We start from the raw sequence: 21,742 nt of genomic DNA, 5'->3' as shown, positions 1-21,742 counted from the left end.
TCCAGAGACGGTTGGTGAAAAAGAGGTGCAGAACATAGGCTAAACATAGTCATACATCATGAAAAATGTCAATGGGCGTTGAAACACAGAAATCCAATGTTTAAGTTGGGTCAGAGTTGGCAAATGTCAGTTTAAGCAGTGGTACATTTAGTCATTTAGCAGACGCTCTTATCCAGAGCGACTTACAGTAAGTACAGGGACATTCCCCCAAAGGCAAGTAGGGTGAAGTGCCTTGCCCAAGGACACAACGTCAATTAGCACGGCCAGGAATCGAACCGGCAACCTTCTGATTATTAGCCCAATTCCCTAACCGGGCATGTGATTGGCGCAGCATCACAGGACAGCCAGGTAGACAGGAAGGGATCAGGAACTCCCTGTTGTCCGTCAAAGGAGGAGACCAATGTCCACTTGGCGACTAGGTCTAACATCGGCAGACCGGCGACCAGGCAGATGTTGACACCTCAACCCCCCACACCACAGGGGAGGTGTGGAGGGGGTTGTGGAGGGGCTAACATAAGGTTGCTGTGGTTTGCCCTCCATTGTCACGTCCCCTCTGCACAGCAACAAGGAACCCGCGCTAATGTTCGTGTGATTGTCTGCATGAACAAGTTGTGTGGCGGTGTGCAAATACAGATTGACAGACATGAAGGACATCTTATCATTACATTCGGTTCGAATGCAAGGATTGGTTGATCAATTTATAGTCCTGTCTCTTCAACAGACGTTTTTTTCCACTTCATTTTGACCACCTTCAACCAGTATAGCAACAAACAAAAAAATCTGTAAACGATTACACATCCTATCTTTAAAGTAGTGCCATTACATTATTTCCAGGCAACCCAGGACGTTTTAACATTTAAAATTACCTTATTCCATTCTGCCTTCATATCGTTAATGCCTTCATATCGTTAATGCAAAATATGTCCCTTCTGTAACCTCCCTGAAATTAGTTTTTTGAAGGTCTGCTAACTTGAAAAATACTCACACCCTAAGCGGACAGAAATTCATAAATGTTATTTTATTAATAATTGTTATGAATAAAATTGATAAATAAATGTATACATGAATACTGTTTTCCTGTGATAAGTTAATTCGTTTTCTTGTAATCTTGAGTAATTCAAGATTAGTAATATAGTCATCACACTGTATTATTCTGTCATCTCAGGAACCAACGTGCTATTTCAAAATGATAAGCCGAGATCTGGAGAAGGTTCATTTAATTCATTCTTGATCACAGGAAAACTGAGTGAATAAAAGGTATGAATGTATGGCCTCTTAGGGCATAGACAGGTGTATATACTTTATTTATTTGTGTGCCTGTGGTGGGCAGGTTTGGGTTAGCATTGATAATTGATGTACCAAAGCACTGTGCTTTGCATCCATTGTGACAATATTTTAAAATATATTTTTGGAATTATCCCCCTTTACCTAATCTCCGTATTCATGTTTAACACACACAGCCCATAAAAACACTATGACCCAGGTCTCATTGACCCTTGATGTCCTGGATCATTTGAGACTTCGTAAAGCCTACTGCACTGTCCCCATGGAACAATCTCAAGAATGCATTTAGATCTACCAGCCCAACCCCCTCTCCCCCACCTCACAAATGTCTAACAATATACATTTTTAAATGAATGTTTCACATTCATTGACAGTATAAAATGTAATTTTGTATTATTTATCAAGATTTATGGAGATGATTTAGGGAAAACAAGCACTTACATTTTTAATCGAATAATGATAATGGATAGAGCCATGATTTGAGTATGAAATGTCAGGCCACTGATATTTGTTTTTCAGCGAGAGTTTAGGGGTATTAAGATACATTGGTTGCAAATAATGAATAAATGGTAAAGATTGAACAAAAAAATACATTTTCTACAGTCTTTTTATTTAATATATATCCGATTAACAGACACATATTACAGTATTACAGATTACATCCACTGTGTCAGTTGACACCCATACAGAGCACGTCTTTAAAATGGAACTTTGTTTACCCATTCACATTTGATACATACACATCTTATTCCACCTAGATTCAAGTAACAGCTTGCTTTAATTTCTTTGACATGTTGAATGGCATTGAATGGCTCAAGTAATGGAAAATAATATGATAAAAATACAATAAAGTGGGATACTTTTGCAGAAAGCAACAAAATACTACAGTATTCAAGATAGTATTATGGTTGCCATGGCTCGAATTAGGAAAATAATTGTCCCCAGGGAAGGGGAGTTGTTTCCACATTTTGCCTCATGCCAGTGGAAGCACAGTGCTGCTGGAGAAGTGGTTGAACTGGTCTGTTCCTGTGGCCAACACTGTTGCATGGAATTTCCTGGGGCGGTCAGTGTCCTGAGAGAGTGAGAAAATAACAAGATGAAAGTAACATCATACAAGTGGTTTCTGTTTGCTGAATTATTAAAACTGCATTGGTATTCAGTTCAATAGTCAAAGCATGATACATAAACACATTGAACACAGAACAGGGAGTAAAAGAGACAAAGATATAGATAGTAAACAAAAAAGTGCTTGTACAAATTGTCAGTGGGTCTTGCCTGAATGGGGAAGGCACAGGAGGGGACATAACGAATGACAAAACCACAACGCCTCCTTTGCGAGGTATTAGGATCACTGGCATGAACCAGCAGGCCATCATGGACCTGTCCAGACAAACATTATAACAATATTAAGAAAGGCAAAAGATCAGTTCAAGATCATAATAAATTATACTCAGCTACCAATCTAAGATGTATACGCATTCAGCATTGTTGAAATGTACTCAAAAATCCTTATCACTAGAACTGCATCAATAGTCATAGCAGTGTCTCCCCACCTTCAAGAAAAGTCTAAAGATGCACTTGTTCCGGGAGTACAATGGTACTTAAGAAAGATTTCTTGGATCAGATGTTAGTTTATTTCCTCCAGGAACACAATGACACTTATTGAGGGACTGGTTGCACTTGTCGGTTAGTTGTAACTGATTTAACTACTTGTACTCGCTGTGAATTATTTTATTGCTGCTTGCTTTCCTCCAGGTACACTCTAGCACTTTCGAGGATCATGTTGTTTAATTGTAATTTGTTTAACTACATGCTTTGCTGGTTCTACCCATTGGCACTTATTTGCTTTTCACAATGTATGCTTCATGTTCTGGCTATCCGCAATGTTTTTGGGGCTATCTCGTTGTTTATGATCATTGACCTATGCACCTTTTCTAAAGCTCTTTCTTGAAAGTCGCTTTGGATAAAAGCGTCTGCTAAATAAATACATGTAAATGAATTCCAGAAGTTTTGGGGATTCAAATAGCTGCCGTCACAGAAGTCATTGCATTAATCATCATCATGTAAAACTTGGTAAACTGGTGTAGAGTGTAACTCACCGACATCTGCCCTGCATTCAGGGGGCATAGTACAGCCTTTTCTGCCTGCACCAGCTCCTCAGGAATCTCTTGGTTGACAGACAGCATGTTCCCAGCACGGCTGGCAAGGCGGTGGGGCAGGAGGCCGGAGAAATGGGTTCCTGCAAAACACACACGCAGACACACACACACATACAGAGCATACTCAGACACAGAATGGAAACTCAGACACATTTTCTCTCTGTTAGTCTTCCTGATGTACAGTCCTTTCACAACAGTTTAAACAAAATATTTTCGAGAAGTCAGTTGATGTATTTAGTTGTCCAAGACTGCATTTGGAAACAGCATACTGTACTGTAGTGTGAGATGTTTGTTGATGGCAGTAATACCATCAACAAACATTTACTTCCTTTGAACCCACAGTGTAGGGTAAATCTTAATATATAATCTCTGATTTTAATACCTGGGATAACCTGCAAGGCACCGTTGTCTTGTAGTGAGTCATCCAAGGCCAGCCAAACAGAGAGGACTGGACCACCAGCTATGCCCCAATACCTTAAAAAAACAAATCAAATATTGTTAATATGTTAAAAATATTTTTCACAATTCAAGCATATTAATAACAAATGTGTAGACATTTGTAAACACAGTCATTATGGTAGCATTAACAAACCTCATATCCTGATGCCAGGCAACATAGGGCAGCCCAGTCTTCTCTTCCTTTGCCTCGACTCTCACTTCCTGCTCCTCTCCCACATCACTTTCTGCCTGGTTACCTACAGGGTACTTGCAGATGAAGCGAGAGTCAAGGAGCAGGACATCAGGGCCCAGGCAAGCCATTACAATTTGAAGAAGACGTGGGTGTTTAGCCAGACTCATCACCCAATCATACTGCTGGTGGACATTGTGGAGACTGTACTGGGTGTAGTCCTCTCCTGAACACACACACATAAAAAACAAACACACATGGCAATGTGGTGAAAAAGGTTTTTCAAATCTCCCCATCTCGTGTTCCTCCCCTCTCCTACCTTCCGCCCCAATCCTCCCCCTCTCATCCTCCTGTATCCTTGTTTTCCCTTCAATCCACATTCATAATCCATTTACTCCTTCTCTTGCCTCCTAGCACTCACCCAACTCTCTCTCTAGTTCTGCGAAGGCCAGTCTGGCCTGCCTCAGCTCTTTCTCATCTAGGATTGGGATGCCAGAGAGGTAGCCCTGCATCCTGTAGGTCTCCTTCAGCTCTGTCATTAAGGTGGACATCTCTGCTGGTTCTAGTGATGGTGATTGTGATGGAAGTCCTAATCTCTCTCTCTGTTGACTCTGTCAACTCCACTGGATGGGGACAGCTTTTATAACCTGCAGAGAGAGAGAGAGAGAGAGAGAGAGAGAGAGAGAGAGAGAGAGAGAGAGAGAGAGAGAGAGAGAGAGAGAGAGAGAGAGAGAGAGAGAGAGAGAGAGAGAGAGAGAGAGGGGGGGGAGTGTGTGAGGGATTTTTAAGGAGAGGGACTCTCCTTAAAACTCTGTCCTGACTCCTGTTCTTGCTACAGGAGTAGTCAGATATAGTTGTTTATGTAGAAAGAAAAGAAGAAAAAAAGGAAGAATGCCGCAAAAGGGTCTCCAGTCATGACCAGGAGACGTTCTGCATCACAAGGGATTCATGTACATCTGTATTTTACAAACACATGCACACACATATACACACGCTTACCTGGGAATAAATAAAGATGATGAGTTCTATATTATAGGCTCTTTTTAAAGTTAGGATTTACTGTAGGGCATAGTAGAGAGAAGGACATCGAGAGAGAAGAAAAGAGAGAAGCGTGTAAAAAAGAGTAAAAAAGTGAGAGAAAACAGAGAGTGAATGAAGCAAAGACAACTATTTGCTCTCTTCCATACCTTCGAAGCCAGGCACTCTGTTTTCTTCTCTTCTTGCTTGTCTATCACCAGGGCCTCCAACGTGTGAGTGATACACGTCCACTTGTCTAACTGCCCTCTTATACTGTGGTTATGGGTAGAGGCTGACTCCTAAAACTTTCCAGATTAACATCATCAGCACGTAATGAAAGGTGAAATAAGAGCTCTGATTGTGATCGTGACTGTCCTCATTCTTTGAATTCTTTGGAATTTTGACTCCATGTGCCATGGCTGTGACAGAATTAGGGTGAAATGTTAGCATTGCTATACTCTTACTCTGTTCTTACTCTTCTTACTGGCCATCTTATTGTTCCTTAACCCTTTGATACACAAGCTATGCTTACCCCCTTTAATGCACAACATGGGTCTAAAATGACCCGCATTCATTTCCTATGACATTTCATGTATGGCTGAGTGTTTCTTTGCTATATCTTTAAAAATCAATTCATTTCATTATTTAATAATCCAATTATTCCTTTATTTTGTTTTTGAGTATCACAAATCATTATTGGGTGTGCTCAAGCCTTCGGCGAGAGCACAACCTTTGTTCTCTCACATATATATTATTATTATTATTATTATTATTTTTATTTCTTTTTGCCCCCCTAAAACTCAGTCAATATTTGGCCTACATAGACAACGTAGGTGTCAAAAGTTTCGTCTTGGTAGCGATTGAGTTGCTTCTATTGGAATTTACGTTCCGTTGCATGGTTTAGGCTGAAGTTAAGTTTTTGTGGCGAAAAGTGAAGCTAACGGTGGCTAATTTGCTAGCCACAGTCACTGACGTTACTAACGTCACTACGTCACTAACGTCACGAAAACACGCGTGACTACCTTTGGCAGAACATTCGTTTCGCATCTGTTAACTTGGGGGATAGCTAGGCTAACTATAGCTTTACTGCAAGGCAGCTGCAGAAACGCCACAAGCAAAGAGGCCAGGGTGATAACTATTTACTCATTTTACTTTGTGATATGACACACAATTGTCATGTGTAATGTACAGTATAAGCTGATATTATTAAGGAAGTACATCTACTTTCGGAAACAGTAGTCTACTATTTCACTGAAGTATTAGCATCATGACATTAGCCTGTGTTGCCCGGGCAACACATACTACAGTGGTCTATGATGTAGCGTTATCTGTTTTCAATCGTTAAAATAAACATTCCTCACATATACATTTTCGTTGTAGGATTTATTCTGACATTAGTAAACGATTTGTTGGTGAAATTACCATTACCTGTGGTTTCAAACCAGTGTAGCTCACTGCAACGCTGTAGCTTACGCGAGACACACGACAAAAACATCTAACTTACACAGCTGTTTAGGAAGTCAAACGGCGACAGAACATGTTCGGCACTCCCCTTACTTAAATCAAAAGTCTATCTAACTACTAACCTGAACTTCATTGCCACAGCCTAAACGTTGTCAATCTGTTCATGAAAATTATTAATTTCAGCCTAAACCGTACAACGGAACGTTACATCCAATTCAACCAACGCAATCGCTACAGTACCAAGACGAACACAGCAGTAGTCTAGTACTGTACCGTAGTAGAATTTACCGGGGCAGCTTCTCCACACAGGGCTATATCGCATTTTGCGTTGTTACTGACAATGATCGCTACCAGTGAGCTTTTTATCAATGAGCGATTTTCCACTAAATAAATGTCAAGCTTATTTACGTTTTTGGGGGCATATTTTCAGTTAGCAGATGGTACTGTTTGAATCGCGATTCCATCTTCTACTGCCGGTAACGTCGTAGAATAATCTTCAAAGGGGGTTCTTTATTAATGAATGAATGCAATGAGTAGGCTAAATGCCTGAAAATATCACGAGAAGGGAAAACTTAAAAGGACGTTTAAATCATAGAGATTAGGTCAATTTTTACACCGCTCTGCCAAATGTATTCGTTTTGATTCAGCTATGAGGCTGCCTCTTGCAGGGGAAATGAGAAGACATCTATTTCATTCTACACTTCACTCGTATTTTGAGTTGTAAATGAGCAGCAACAAATATATGCTTTTAAATCTATGTAATCTTTATAAATAATAAGTATGCATTTTCATATAAAATATACAGAAATCAGTTGTAAAAATGTCATTCAAAAACGGACCACTGTGCAACCGACGCAAGCAAGCACACCCTACAATTTCCCCAGAAATTGTACCCTCTCTAGTTTTAATTGTTGTCTTTCTTACATTCTGACCAAAAACCTTTTGTGGTACTACATCAATTTTATAGACATGTGTCTAAAATGACCCATATGGATTCACTATGGAATTTGATAGAAACTTTGGATATTTGCAATTTGGAACATATTTACTGTGAATAGTTATTCACCTGCTACACATTTCACAGCTCAACCCTGCTGCTTTTAGGTTGTGAGATGTTCATCAGTGACAGCATCATTGAGGAGGTTCTGAAATGCAACAACTTAGAGATGAAGAGCTGCAGCAGCAAAAGGGAAAGAGTGTAGAAGCATCAAACAGGAATTCATGGCCTCTATCAGTTTGATCCTCCTTGCAGGGGAGGACAAGAGCCTAAATGTGGCCTTGCGGGAGAGTTTTTGGATCCAATTGCAAAATCCAATGTATAAAGCCACCATGGGGCTAAAGATATTTGAGGATATCCTCAGCTTCATAAAGTTTGATGATAAGAGCTCTTCTTGTGGCTGGGTCGTAGTTGCATTTAGTTTTTACTCCACATCTTTCCATCACCTCTTTAATATACTTTTGGAGCTGGGACTTGGCCTTCATGCGCCTCTTATGTGGCATGACAAGGTCCTTGTCTAGCTCCTTGATGAACTGCTGCTTGGTCACACCACCCATTTAATCATGGTGTTGTTGTAAAAGTTAGTGTAGGCATTGAGGGTGGCAACATCCAGCACATTGTGCCAGACAACTCCGTGTTCTCCACTTACATGAGTAGGTGCAAACTATCTGATCCATTGTGTCCACTCCTGATTTTATTTTGTTACAGTACTGGATCACAAAATGGTTGTCATCCACTGCTTTGCCATCATGCATGGTGCTCAGAAGGACAACAGCCTTTCCCTTCTTCAGCACATAGCTCACCAGTCATGTTGCCATTGAATCCAAATTAAATGGCAACATGACCATGAAAAAATGTGGAACTTGGCATCTCCCTTCATTTGGATGTCTTTGTGACTCGTATGTTCGGCTTGTTCTGGTGAAGAGTCCCCACAATGTTCAGGTTTTTGTCAATAAGCTTTCCAGTCAGAGGGACACTGGAAGGGTAGAACACTCAGTCTACCACATATGGGACCCTCACATCGCACATCCAGAATATTTTAATTCCACATTTTGCTGGCTTGCTGGGCATGTATGGCACACACTGCTCATCTCTGGTGACAAAGTTACTGGGAATGAACCGTCTTCTGCAATTAGCCAGGAAACAGTCACACACATACCTGAATGCTGCTATGAGATGTTTTTCTTGTTACAAAGCCCTGTTCCTCTTGTCATCAAAAGTCAAGCTGGTGATATCATATCTCTTTAGCCCCATGGTGGCTATACATTGGATTTTGCAATTGGATCCAAAAAAGCCACATCTAGGCTCTTGTCCTCCCCTGCAAGGAGGGTCAAACTGATAGAGGTCATGAGTTCCTGTTTGATACTTCTCCACTCTTTCCCTTTTGCTGTTGCAGCTCTTCGTGTCAAAGTTGTTGCATTTCAGGACCTCATCAATAATGTCACTTGTGAACATCTCCCAGCCTAAAAGCAGCTGTGTTGAGTTGTGAAATGTGTGACAGGTGAATAGTTATCCACAGTAAATATGTTCCAAGTTGCAAAAATTAACTAATATCAAAAATTCCTATAAAACTCCATAGGAATACATATGGGTCATTTTTGACCCATGTCTGTAAACTGAAGGTAGTAACACAAAAACAATGGTTGTTTATAAATTAAGAAAAAAAGAAGGAAAATAAGTATTTGTGGCAATAAAAAACTAGATATTTAATGAATACTTGGAATATTAAATTATGAAATTAGATGATTTCTAAAGATATGGCAAAGACACACTCAGCCATACATGAAATATCATAGGAAATGAATGCGGGTCATTTTAGACCCATGTTGTGCATTAGAGGGGTAGTGCTACAAAAATTATTTTTATTCCAAAAGTAAGAAAGAAAAAATGAAAATAAGGACTTGTGATGACCAAAAACAAGTTAATTGAGGAATACCTGGAATACTGAATGATTAAATATTTTTTTTGCGAAGATATAGAAAATGTTAACTCTCCCGGGTCACTTTAGACCCATGTTGTGTATCAAAGGGTTAACATGTATTGCTTGACACAATATGTTGTCGGAACGAATCAAGGAGGATGGAAAGGCAAGAGTAAAGAAGAAAGGAAAGAAGTGAAGGCATTGATTGTGTAAAGACATAAAAGTTATTGAATGATAAAATATTTTTTTAAGTCAATCTTTATGGACTTTAGCACATCTTGTGAACCCTTAGGTAAGGGGTTGAATGTTGTCCTCTCTATCTCTCACTCTTTCTATGTCTGTCACAATAAAGTTTTGGCTTTATTTTATATGTCGTTGTTATGATCAGTGACCTATGCTCTTTTGTAAAGCTCTTGGAAGTCGCTTTGGATAAAAGCGTCTGCTAAATGCATAAATGTAAATGTAATGTAAATGTTCTTGCAAGCATCCTTGCGAGAACGCTTGCAAGACCCCGAGGACGGAGAACGATTTGAGATGCGTGTTCTTGCAATGACTTTTGGGAAATCAGATGCATTCTCGCTGACCAAGTCACTATCCGATGCATCCTCGATAAAAAGGCCGGATAAAGAACGCTTCCAGGTATTTTGGGGGTTCTTGGTAACTTGTGTTCTTTAGATTGGAACCGTACTTGGGCAATGAAAGATGACGTCAAACGAGTTTGCAAGAACACAAGAACGAAGAAAAACGTGGATTGATAAAAAGCCAGTGGGTAATGGTGTTCACGATGTGGAGGAGAATGCTCACCTTTCTGCTTCGTCCTATGGTCTTTGTTGCCCCCTGTTTGTAAGAGATTGTTATTGCAGCTATGGATCAAGACAGGGTTGCAAGGCGATGGGGACAGAGTAGGACCAGAAGTCTTTTTCAGCAGCAGTACTTGCTTGTCAGAGCATCCTTATGGAAGTCTTCTTGATAAAACTTTCAGCTGAGGATGAGAGACAGAGACAGAGATAGAGATTACCGATTGCGATGCCCCATTCTTCCATTCTTAGTAGTGAGCAGACAAGAGAACAAGGGATGTGTGTAAATATAAAGATCGGTACCCCATAATATCATTTATCTCTTTGTAAAGCGCTTTGTGCTAGTTTTGTGACAAAATATATCAATTGATTAAATGACTTACTCTGACTGAAGAATTTATCGTGCACATAACTGAAATTAATCAGACTCTGTCAAACACCGGATTTTAAGCAATGTAGAATGTCAAACAGGGCCATCTGGTCATTTAACGCCTCTAAATGGGGAACTATAGAACCATTTGACCAATACCGTTTGGTCAAAGCCATGTACTCCCATAATCTCCCATTGAGACTCATTCTGAACTGCAAGTTTGTGTTGGCCCCGCCTAATCCTCGCCAAATCAGGTATCGACCTCTCTCTATATTCCGCACATTCATTCAGGATCGGTGCGGCCTCCTCGTCGTCGCCGACCACACCATCCAGCTCCTGGGTCGCTGGTCAGATAGAACAGATGTTGTTCTTATATTAGTCAAGGTTGTGGTCACTTGATGATGGTGACAAAAGTGCTGGACAATATTACAATTTGCTATGGGTGGTTAAGAACCAAGAGAAATGTGCATGAATGGCCATTCCACAACGTCTGTCTGGCCGGCTAGCAGACCTGTTCTTGCAGTAGCACATTCTGTCATCTCATCTCCCCCTTCTTCTTCCAGTCTTTGGTTCTGCATAAGCGTGGTTCTTGCATTCTGTCTGATAATCAGCCTCATATATCTGCATCTGGGGATGTTGGGTTCACAGGATGCACAGGATGTTAGCTATAACCTTGACCTGCACTGAAAAGAGCAGGTCAAGGTCAACCATGGCCTTCATTAAGTTGTCCGTTTTTTGTTGGTTGTTGTTAATGTGAACAGAGGAAAGTAGCTTGGATCTAGATGAAAGGATCTCTCTCAACTGGCAGGCTTTTGGTATAATACAAGTTTTGTTCTCTAGTATCTGTTGGCAGAGGGTGAAATCAGTTTGTGCAAAGAAACAATGTAGTCAAAGGATGCAGTCAGGAACTCACCACAAGGAAATGTTTCTTACCAGAATTCACATTTAGGACTGTGATTATTGACTGGCATGTCCAGGGCAGGACTTAGGGCGGTGGGGGCCACTGGGCTTGCCCAAGGACACAACGTCATTTGGCACGGCCAGGAATCGAACTGGCAACCTTCAGATTACTAGCCCGATTCCCTAACCGCTCAGCCACCTGACTCCCTAGTCTTATCTTACTTCTGTAATGAGTAACCTGCGATGATGCGGAAACTGGATTCTTAATGTGATTAACACATGTATATCCATATACACTGTATATGGATGGCGACGTGTCTCTGCTTCCTCCAACTGTACAAAAATGAAGCGAAAATATTCCAGATACGGACGCTCCCATCTTGTGCTGGTGATGTCATTTGGAACCAGAGTCTGCGCAGTAGTAATCGGGTGGTCGAAACACGGTATTGAGGACCCACCCATACACTCACCGACCCAATCACAAGCACACACTAACCCCTTGTTATATTGTCAAATAACTCATTAAAAACAAACTGATGTCCTATGTATGCTACTTATCCCAGCGCCTAAAACATCAAATGTATTCACATCTCCAATATGAAAGCTTTACTGTAACTTAATCTCTTCATACCTTTTATGTATTGTCATTGAAGGTAACTAGCAAATATTTTATTTGCATAGCCTACATCTTTATTAAATATTGCCAAACTGTCAAGAAAGTCCTAACTGACTTGATACCACGTTTTGGTCACGTCATCGAGGGGTATAATGGACAATGCGGAGGCGTGAACCGTATGCTGATACAAAAGCTGTCTTACTTTGTGCAAAGAAACAAGGATGTCACCAGGAACTCACCACAAGGAAATGGTTCTTACAAGAATTCACATTTAGGGCTGTGATTATTGACTAGCATGTCCAGGGCAAGACTTAGGCCGTTGGGGGCCCTTGGGCTTGAGTCATTTTCTGGCACTACCTTCTATACATGACTTTAAATAGAACAAAATGATTCATCAGAGAAGAGGAACCTCATATGATCACAGAGGTAGGAGGTGAAAGGAACAGGAAACTAAACATTTAATAAGCCTATTTTAGATGTTGCGGTATCTTTGTAGGTTTTTCATTTCAAGGAAATTATCAGAAGGATTGTGTCAGGAAGCATTTCGAGAAATTGTGTGTCTCTGCTTCCTCCAACTGTACAAAAATGAAGCGAAAATATTCCAGATACGGACGCTCCCATCTTGTGCTGGTGATGTCATTTGGACCCAGAGTCTGCGCAGTAGTAATCGGGTGGTCGAAACACGGTATTGAGGACCCACCCATACACTCACCGACCCAATCACAAGCACACACTAACCCCTTTTTATATTGTCAAATAACTCATTAAAAACAAACTGATGTCCTATGTATGCTACTTATCCCAGCGCCTAAAACATCAAATGTATTCACATCTCCAATATGAAAGCTTTACTGTAACTTAATCTCTTCATACCTTTTATGTATTGTCATTGAAGGTAACTTGCAAATATTTTATTTGCATAGCCTACATCTTTATTAAATATTGCCAAACTGTCAAGAAAGTCCTAACTGACTTGATACCACGTTTTGGTCACGTCATCGAGGGGTATAATGGACAATGCGGAGGCGTGAACCGTATGCTGATACAAAAGCTGTCTTACTTTGTGCAAAGAAACAAGGATGTCACCAGGAACTCACCACAAGGAAATGGTTCTTACAAGAATTCACATTTAGGGCTGTGATTATTGACTAGCATGTCCAGGGCAAGACTTAGGCCGTTGGGGGCCCTTGGGCTTGAGTCATTTTCTGGCACTACCTTCTATACATGACTTTAAATAGAACAAAATGATTCATCAGAGAAGAGGAACCTCATATGATCACAGAGGTAGGAGGTGAAAGGAACAGGAAACTAAACATTTAATAAGCCTATTTTAGATGTTGCGGTATCTTTGTAGGTTTTTCATTTCAAGGAAATTATCAGAAGGATTGTGTCAGGAAGCATTTCGAGAAATTGTGTGTCTCTGCTTCCTCCAACTGTACAAAAATGAAGCGAAAATATTCCAGATACGGACGCTCCCATCTTGTGCTGGTGATGTCATTTGGACCCAGAGTCTGCGCAGTAGTAATCGGGTGGTCGAAACACGGTATTGAGGACCCACCCATACACTCACCGACCCAATCACAAGCACACACTAACCCCTTTTTATATTGTCAAATAACTCATTAAAAACAAACTGATGTCCTATGTATGCTACTTATCCCAGCGCCTAAAACATCAAATGTATTCACATCTCCAATATGAAAGCTTTACTGTAACTTAATCTCTTCATACCTTTTATGTATTGTCATTGAAGGTAACTTGCAAATATTTTATTTGCATAGCCTACATCTTTATTAAATATTGCCAAACTGTCAAGAAAGTCCTAACTGACTTGATACCACGTTTTGGTCACGTCATCGAGGGGTATAATGGACAATGCGGAGGCGTGAACCGTATGCTGATACAAAAGCTGTCTTACTTTGTGCAAAGAAACAAGGATGTCACCAGGAACTCACCACAAGGAAATGGTTCTTACAAGAATTCACATTTAGGGCTGTGATTATTGACTAGCATGTCCAGGGCAAGACTTAGGCCGTTGGGGGCCCTTGGGCTTGAGTCATTTTCTGGCACTACCTTCTATACATGACTTTAAATAGAACAAAATGATTCATCAGAGAAGAGGAACCTCATATGATCACAGAGGTAGGAGGTGAAAGGAACAGGAAACTAAACATTTAATAAGCCTATTTTAGATGTTGCGGTATCTTTGTAGGTTTTTCATTTCAAGGAAATTATCAGAAGGATTGTGTCAGGAAGCATTTCGAGAAATTGCGTGTCTCTGCTTCCTCCAACTGTACAAAAATGAAGCGAAAATATTCCAGATACGGACGCTCCCATCTTGTGCTGGTGATGTCATTTGGACCCAGAGTCTGCGCAGTAGTAATCGGGTGGTCGAAACACGGTATTGAGGACCCACCCATACACTCACCGACCCAATCACAAGCACACACTAACCCCTTTTTATATTGTCAAATAACTCATTAAAAACAAACTGATGTCCTATGTATGCTACTTATCCCAGCGCCTAAAACATCAAATGTATTCACATCTCCAATATGAAAGCTTTACTGTAACTTAATCTCTTCATACCTTTTATGTATTGTCATTGAAGGTAACTTGCAAATATTTTATTTGCATAGCCTACATCTTTATTAAATATTGCCAAACTGTCAAGAAAGTCCTAACTGACTTGATACCACGTTTTGGTCACGTCATCGAGGGGTATAATGGACAATGCGGAGGCGTGAACCGTATGCTGATACAAAAGCTGTCTTACTTTGTGCAAAGAAACAAGGATGTCACCAGGAACTCACCACAAGGAAATGGTTCTTACAAGAATTCACATTTAGGGCTGTGATTATTGACTAGCATGTCCAGGGCAAGACTTAGGCCGTTGGGGGCCCTTGGGCTTGAGTCATTTTCTGGCACTACCTTCTATACATGACTTTAAATAGAACAAAATGATTCATCAGAGAAGAGGAACCTCATATGATCACAGAGGTAGGAGGTGAAAGGAACAGGAAACTAAACATTTAATAAGCCTATTTTAGATGTTGCGGTATCTTTGTAGGTTTTTCATTTCAAGGAAATTATCAGAAGGATTGTGTCAGGAAGCATTTCGAGAAATTGCGTGTCTCTGCTTCCTCCAACTGTACAAAAATGAAGCGAAAATATTCCAGATACGGACGCTCCCATCTTGTGCTGGTGATGTCATTTGGACCCAGAGTCTGCGCAGTAGTAATCGGGTGGTCGAAACACGGTATTGAGGACCCACCCATACACTCACCGACCCAATCACAAGCACACACTAACCCCTTTTTATATTGTCAAATAACTCATTAAAAACAAACTGATGTCCTATGTATGCTACTTATCCCAGCGCCTAAAACATCAAATGTATTCACATCTCCAATATGAAAGCTTTACTGTAACTTAATCTCTTCATACCTTTTATGTATTGTCATTGAAGGTAACTTGCAAATATTTTATTTGCATAGCCTACATCTTTATTAAATATTGCCAAACTGTCAAGAAAGTCCTAACTGACTTGATACCACGTTTTGGTCACGTCATCGAGGGGTATAATGGACAATGCGGAGGCGTGAACCGTATGCTGATACAAAAGCTGTCTTACTTTGTGCAAAGAAACAAGGATGTCACCAGGAACTCACCACAAGGAAATGGTTCTTACAAGAATTCACATTTAGGGCTGTGATTATTGACTAGCATGTCCAGGGCAAGACTTAGGCCGTTGGGGGCCCTTGGGCTTGAGTCATTTTCTGGCACTACCTTCTATACATGACTTTAAATAGAACAAAATGATTCATCAGAGAAGAGGAACCTCATATGATCACAGAGGTAGGAGGTGAAAGGAACAGGAAACTAAACATTTAATAAGCCTATTTTAGATGTTGCGGTATCTTTGTAGGTTTTTCATTTCAAGGAAATTATCAGAAGGATTGTGTCAGGAAGCATTTCGAGAAATTGCGTGTCTCTGCTTCCTCCAACTGTACAAAAATGAAGCGAAAATATTCCAGATACGGACGCTCCCATCTTGTGCTGGTGATGTCATTTGGACCCAGAGTCTGCGCAGTAGTAATCGGGTGGTCGAAACACGGTATTGAGGACCCACCCATACACTCACCGACCCAATCACAAGCACACACTAACCCCTTTTTATATTGTCAAATAACTCATTAAAAACAAACTGATGTCCTATGTATGCTACTTATCCCAGCGCCTAAAACATCAAATGTATTCACATCTCCAATATGAAATCTTTACTGTAACTTAATCTCTTCATACCTTTTATGTATTGTCATTGAAAGTAACTTGCAAATATTTTATTTGCATAGCCTACATCTTTATTAAATATTGCCAAACTGTCAAGAAATTCCTAACTGACTTGATACCACGTTTTGGTCACGTCATCGAGGGGTATAATGGACAATGCGGAGGCGTGAACCGTATGCTGATACAAAAGCTGTCTTACTTTGTGCAAAGAAACAAGGATGTCACCAGGAACTCACCACAAGGAAATGGTTCTTACAAGAATTCACATTTAGGGCTGTGATTATTGACTAGCATGTCCAGGGCAAGACTTAGGCCGTTGGGGGCCCTTGGGCTTGAGTCATTTTCTGGCACTACCTTCTATACATGACTTTAAATAGAACAAAATGATTCATCAGAGAAGAGGAACCTCATATGATCACAGAGGTAGGAGGTGAAAGGAACAGGAAACTAAACATTTAATAAGCCTATTTTAGATGTTGCGGTATCTTTGTAGGTTTTTCATTTCAAGGAAATTATCAGAAGGATTGTGTCAGGAAGCATTTCGAGAAATTGCGTGTCTCTGCTTCCTCCAACTGTACAAAAATGAAGCGAAAATATTCCAGATACGGACGCTCCCATCTTGTGCTGGTGATGTCATTTGGACCCAGAGTCTGCGCAGTAGTAATCGGGTGGTCGAAACACGGTATTGAGGACCCACCCATACACTCACCGACCCAATCACAAGCACACACTAACCCCTTTTTATATTGTCAAATAACTCATTAAAAACAAACTGATGTCCTATGTATGCTACTTATCCCAGCGCCTAAAACATCAAATGTATTCACATCTCCAATATGAAATCTTTACTGTAACTTAATCTCTTCATACCTTTTATGTATTGTCATTGAAGGTAACTTGCAAATATTTTATTTGCATAGCCTACATCTTTATTAAATATTGCCAAACTGTCAAGAAAGTCCTAACTGACTTGATACCACGTTTTGGTCACGTCATCAAGGGGTATAATGGACAATGCGGAGGCGTGAACCGTATGCTGATACAAAAGCTGTCTTACTTTGTGCAAAGAAACAAGGATGTCACCAGGAACTCACCACAAGGAAATGGTTCTTACAAGAATTCACATTTAGGGCTGTGATTATTGACTAGCATGTCCAGGGCAAGACTTAGGCCGTTGGGGGCCCTTGGGCTTGAGTCATTTTCTGGCACTACCTTCTATACATGACTTTAAATAGAACAAAATGATTCATCAGAGAAGAGGAACCTCATATGATCACAGAGGTAGGAGGTGAAAGGAACAGGAAACTAAACATTTAATAAGCCTATTTTAGATGTTGCGGTATCTTTGTAGGTTTTTCATTTCAAGGAAATTATCAGAAGGATTGTGTCAGGAAGCATTTCGAGAAATTGTGTGTCTCTGCTTCCTCCAACTGTACAAAAATGAAGCGAAAATATTCCAGATACGGACGCTCCCATCTTGTGCTGGTGATGTCATTTGGACCCAGAGTCTGCGCAGTAGTAATCGGGTGGTCGAAACACGGTATTGAGGACCCACCCATACACTCACCGACCCAATCACAAGCACACACTAACCCCTTGTTATATTGTCAAATAACTCATTAAAAACAAACTGATGTCCTATGTATGCTACTTATCCCAGCGCCTAAAACATCAAATGTATTCACATCTCCAATATGAAAGCTTTACTGTAACTTAATCTCTTCATACCTTTTATGTATTGTCATTGAAGGTAACTAGCAAATATTTTATTTGCATAGCCTACATCTTTATTAAATATTGCCAAACTGTCAAGAAAGTCCTAACTGACTTGATACCACGTTTTGGTCACGTCATCGAGGGGTATAATGGACAATGCGGAGGCGTGAACCGTATGCTGATACAAAAGCTGTCTTACTTTGTGCAAAGAAACAAGGATGTCACCAGGAACTCACCACAAGGAAATGGTTCTTACAAGAATTCACATTTAGGGCTGTGATTATTGACTAGCATGTCCAGGGCAAGACTTAGGCCGTTGGGGGCCCTTGGGCTTGAGTCATTTTCTGGCACTACCTTCTATACATGACTTTAAATAGAACAAAATGATTCATCAGAGAAGAGGAACCTCATATGATCACAGAGGTAGGAGGTGAAAGGAACAGGAAACTAAACATTTAATAAGCCTATTTTAGATGTTGCGGTATCTTTGTAGGTTTTTCATTTCAAGGAAATTATCAGAAGGATTGTGTCAGGAAGCATTTCGAGAAATTGTGTGTCTCTGCTTCCTCCAACTGTACAAAAATGAAGCGAAAATATTCCAGATACGGACGCTCCCATCTTGTGCTGGTGATGTCATTTGGACCCAGAGTCTGCGCAGTAGTAATCGGGTGGTCGAAACACGGTATTGAGGACCCACCCATACACTCACCGACCCAATCACAAGCACACACTAACCCCTTTTTATATTGTCAAATAACTCATTAAAAACAAACTGATGTCCTATGTATGCTACTTATCCCAGCGCCTAAAACATCAAATGTATTCACATCTCCAATATGAAAGCTTTACTGTAACTTAATCTCTTCATACCTTTTATGTATTGTCATTGAAGGTAACTTGCAAATATTTTATTTGCATAGCCTACATCTTTATTAAATATTGCCAAACTGTCAAGAAAGTCCTAACTGACTTGATACCACGTTTTGGTCACGTCATCGAGGGGTATAATGGACAATGCGGAGGCGTGAACCGTATGCTGATACAAAAGCTGTCTTACTTTGTGCAAAGAAACAAGGATGTCACCAGGAACTCACCACAAGGAAATGGTTCTTACAAGAATTCACATTTAGGGCTGTGATTATTGACTAGCATGTCCAGGGCAAGACTTAGGCCGTTGGGGGCCCTTGGGCTTGAGTCATTTTCTGGCACTACCTTCTATACATGACTTTAAATAGAACAAAATGATTCATCAGAGAAGAGGAACCTCATATGATCACAGAGGTAGGAGGTGAAAGGAACAGGAAACTAAACATTTAATAAGCCTATTTTAGATGTTGCGGTATCTTTGTAGGTTTTTCATTTCAAGGAAATTATCAGAAGGATTGTGTCAGGAAGCATTTCGAGAAATTGATCATAGAAATTTGGGATAATTATTTACGAGTGACTAAAAAAAAGAAGAAAAAAAAGAAATCTAATTTAGGCCAATTGTTTTTTTCTTACCTGCCTGATTGGAAAATTCAAAGTTATCTCTCTTCTATCCATCCCATCTAAATCTTTGTCAAAACTTTGTATGGTGTTACTTCAATGATAACTACAGTGACATTTTTTCTCTAAGAAGTAATCAAAAGACCATGATGTTGCTGTTAAGTTCTAACACTAAAATAATCACTTTTCTGAAGTAGGCGATTGAGTGAAATAACATTCCAGAGTGTGAGGACTGTGGGGTGATTAAAGCCAGGCTGACAGATCTCATAAGAAAAAAAATCTTAAATATAGATGAGTGCAGAAATTCCTTCCAACACAGCTAGGGGACTGCTATAACAACAGGTACACACACAGTCCTTCCTAAAAGCCTCCACACAGCAGTATCTACTGACTTCCTTCATGAGAAGCATTCCATCTGCATTCATATCCTTCCTGCTTCTTAACTCTGACTACAATCATGTAAGATGACTTTTCTCTGAATAGTAACAATCATAGTTGAATGAGTGAATTGTTTTTGCATGGGTTGGTGACCACGTCACTGTTTATTTTCTAGAATTGTCCATACGATCACGAGAAGTGAACGGAAGTAGGTTCCAATGTCATTCAATCATGCAAAAAAGACAAAAGAAAACTTGTCACATGTCAAACTTGTCACATTTCCTTATCATCAAATTCATAACACTGCCTCTTCAAAAACTTCCTTTAGAAGTAAGTTTGCATTTACATTTAGTCATTTAGCAGACGCTCTTATCCAGAGCGACTTACAGTAAGTACAGGGACATTCCCCCGAGGCAAGTAGGGTGAAGTGCCTTGCCCAAGGACACAAAGTCATTTTTCACGGCCAGGAATCGAACCGGAAACCTTCTGATTACTATCCTGATTCCCTAACCGCCATTAAATAATGGCTACTACTGTCTAAGGCAGGGGTCCCCAAACTTTTTTCTGCGAGGGCCAGATCATTTTTCCTTTCTTTAATGTGGGGCCGGGTCGGTCTGTAACAGAAAATTACATGGGCCGGAGTGACTACCAGTATTATTGTGGAGATTTTATTTTGATTTTAAATGTATTCATTATGCTAGATTAGTTTATTATTTTGTTATGCACCATACATATCAAGGGATATATAGCCTATTAAAAGAGCATTATTACTATCGTAAGCTAAAGACTGATGTTAGTTTAGTTTATTTCCTCCAGGAACACAATGTTACTTATTAAGTGACTTGCTGCACTTAGTTAGTTTTTAACTGATTTAACTACTTGTACTCGCTGTAAATTATATTATTGTTGCTTGCTTTCCTACAGGTACACTCTCGCACTTTTGAGGTTCATGTTGTTTAATTTGTAATTTGTTTAACTACATGCTTTGCTGGTTCCTATGGTTCTTATATTTGTTCCTATTGGCACTTATTTGCTTTTCACAATGTATGCTTCATGTTTTGGTTACCCGCAATGTTTTTGGGGCTATCTCGTTGTTTATGATCATTGACCTATGCACTTTTGTAAAGCTCTCTCTTGGAAGTCGCTTTGGATAAAAGCATCTGCTAAATGAATAAATGTGAATGTACATATCGTAATGACGTTCGTTTCTTTAAGGAACCCTGGAACGTTTCTTTTTATTTATTTATTTTTTAATAAAAAAAAAAAAGGTCTGGCATTGTTCAGAGGGCCGGTCCAAATGCGTGCCGTAGTTTGGGGACCCCTGGTCTAAGTGGATGTGACAAACCAACCAATTACAAACCAAATTTAATAATTACTGATGAAGAATGAAAATCAACAACAGGGAACAAACACCATCTGTTCAAAAAAAGTGAGTTGATTGACAAGTGGGTAATTGCAAAACTTCACAGGTGTCCTCTGTAAGTTAACACATAACAATTCTTTAAATCCAGAATGATAGACATATTTTCTAAGACTAGAAAATGTAACAAAACTGATTAACCCATATACTTTTAGATGTCAAATCCCTGATAATAGTATGCAGTGTGTGTCAGGTATAAGGAGTAATATGGAAATATACTTGCAAAATATTTTAAATCTTTCACAACTTCCACTTAAAATATAGAAGCATTATGGAACACTATGAAAGATCATTCCT

At 39.9% G+C, this 21,742-nt stretch overlaps 1 protein-coding gene across 1 annotated transcript; it reads right to left on the bottom strand.

The window, feature by feature from the left end:
* Positions 1 to 1,665: 1,665 nt before the first annotated feature.
* zgc:174917 (uncharacterized protein LOC565650 homolog) lies at positions 1,666 to 5,462 on the bottom strand. The gene is made up of 7 exons (XM_062466472.1): positions 5,259 to 5,462; positions 4,493 to 4,718; positions 4,036 to 4,297; positions 3,826 to 3,917; positions 3,384 to 3,523; positions 2,560 to 2,664; positions 1,666 to 2,356 (listed from the first exon to the last, which is right to left on the bottom strand). Exons 2-7 carry the CDS (start codon positions 4,620 to 4,622, stop codon positions 2,258 to 2,260), a joined length of 828 nt encoding a protein of 275 aa, XP_062322456.1. The 5' UTR covers positions 4,623 to 4,718; positions 5,259 to 5,462; the 3' UTR covers positions 1,666 to 2,257.
* Between the last annotated feature and the right edge of the window lie 16,280 nt (positions 5,463 to 21,742).

The sequence above is a fragment of the Osmerus eperlanus genome, chromosome 1 (genome assembly GCF_963692335.1).
Source record: "Osmerus eperlanus chromosome 1, fOsmEpe2.1, whole genome shotgun sequence".
NCBI lineage: Eukaryota > Metazoa > Chordata > Actinopteri > Osmeriformes > Osmeridae > Osmerus > Osmerus eperlanus.
This window is presented reverse-complemented; position numbering and strand designations above follow the sequence as displayed.

Coding starts and splice junctions, on each gene's coding strand:
- zgc:174917 (XM_062466472.1), bottom strand. CDS start 4,622: ATGTCCACCTTAATGACAGAGCTGAAGGAGACCTACAGGATGCAGGGC. Junction 4,298..4,492: donor AGAACTAGAGAGAGAGTTGG/GTGAGTGCTAGG, acceptor GTGTGTGTTCAG/GAGAGGACTACACCCAGTAC. Junction 3,918..4,035: donor GCCTGGCATCAGGATATGAG/GTTTGTTAATGC, acceptor TGTTTTTTTAAG/GTATTGGGGCATAGCTGGTG.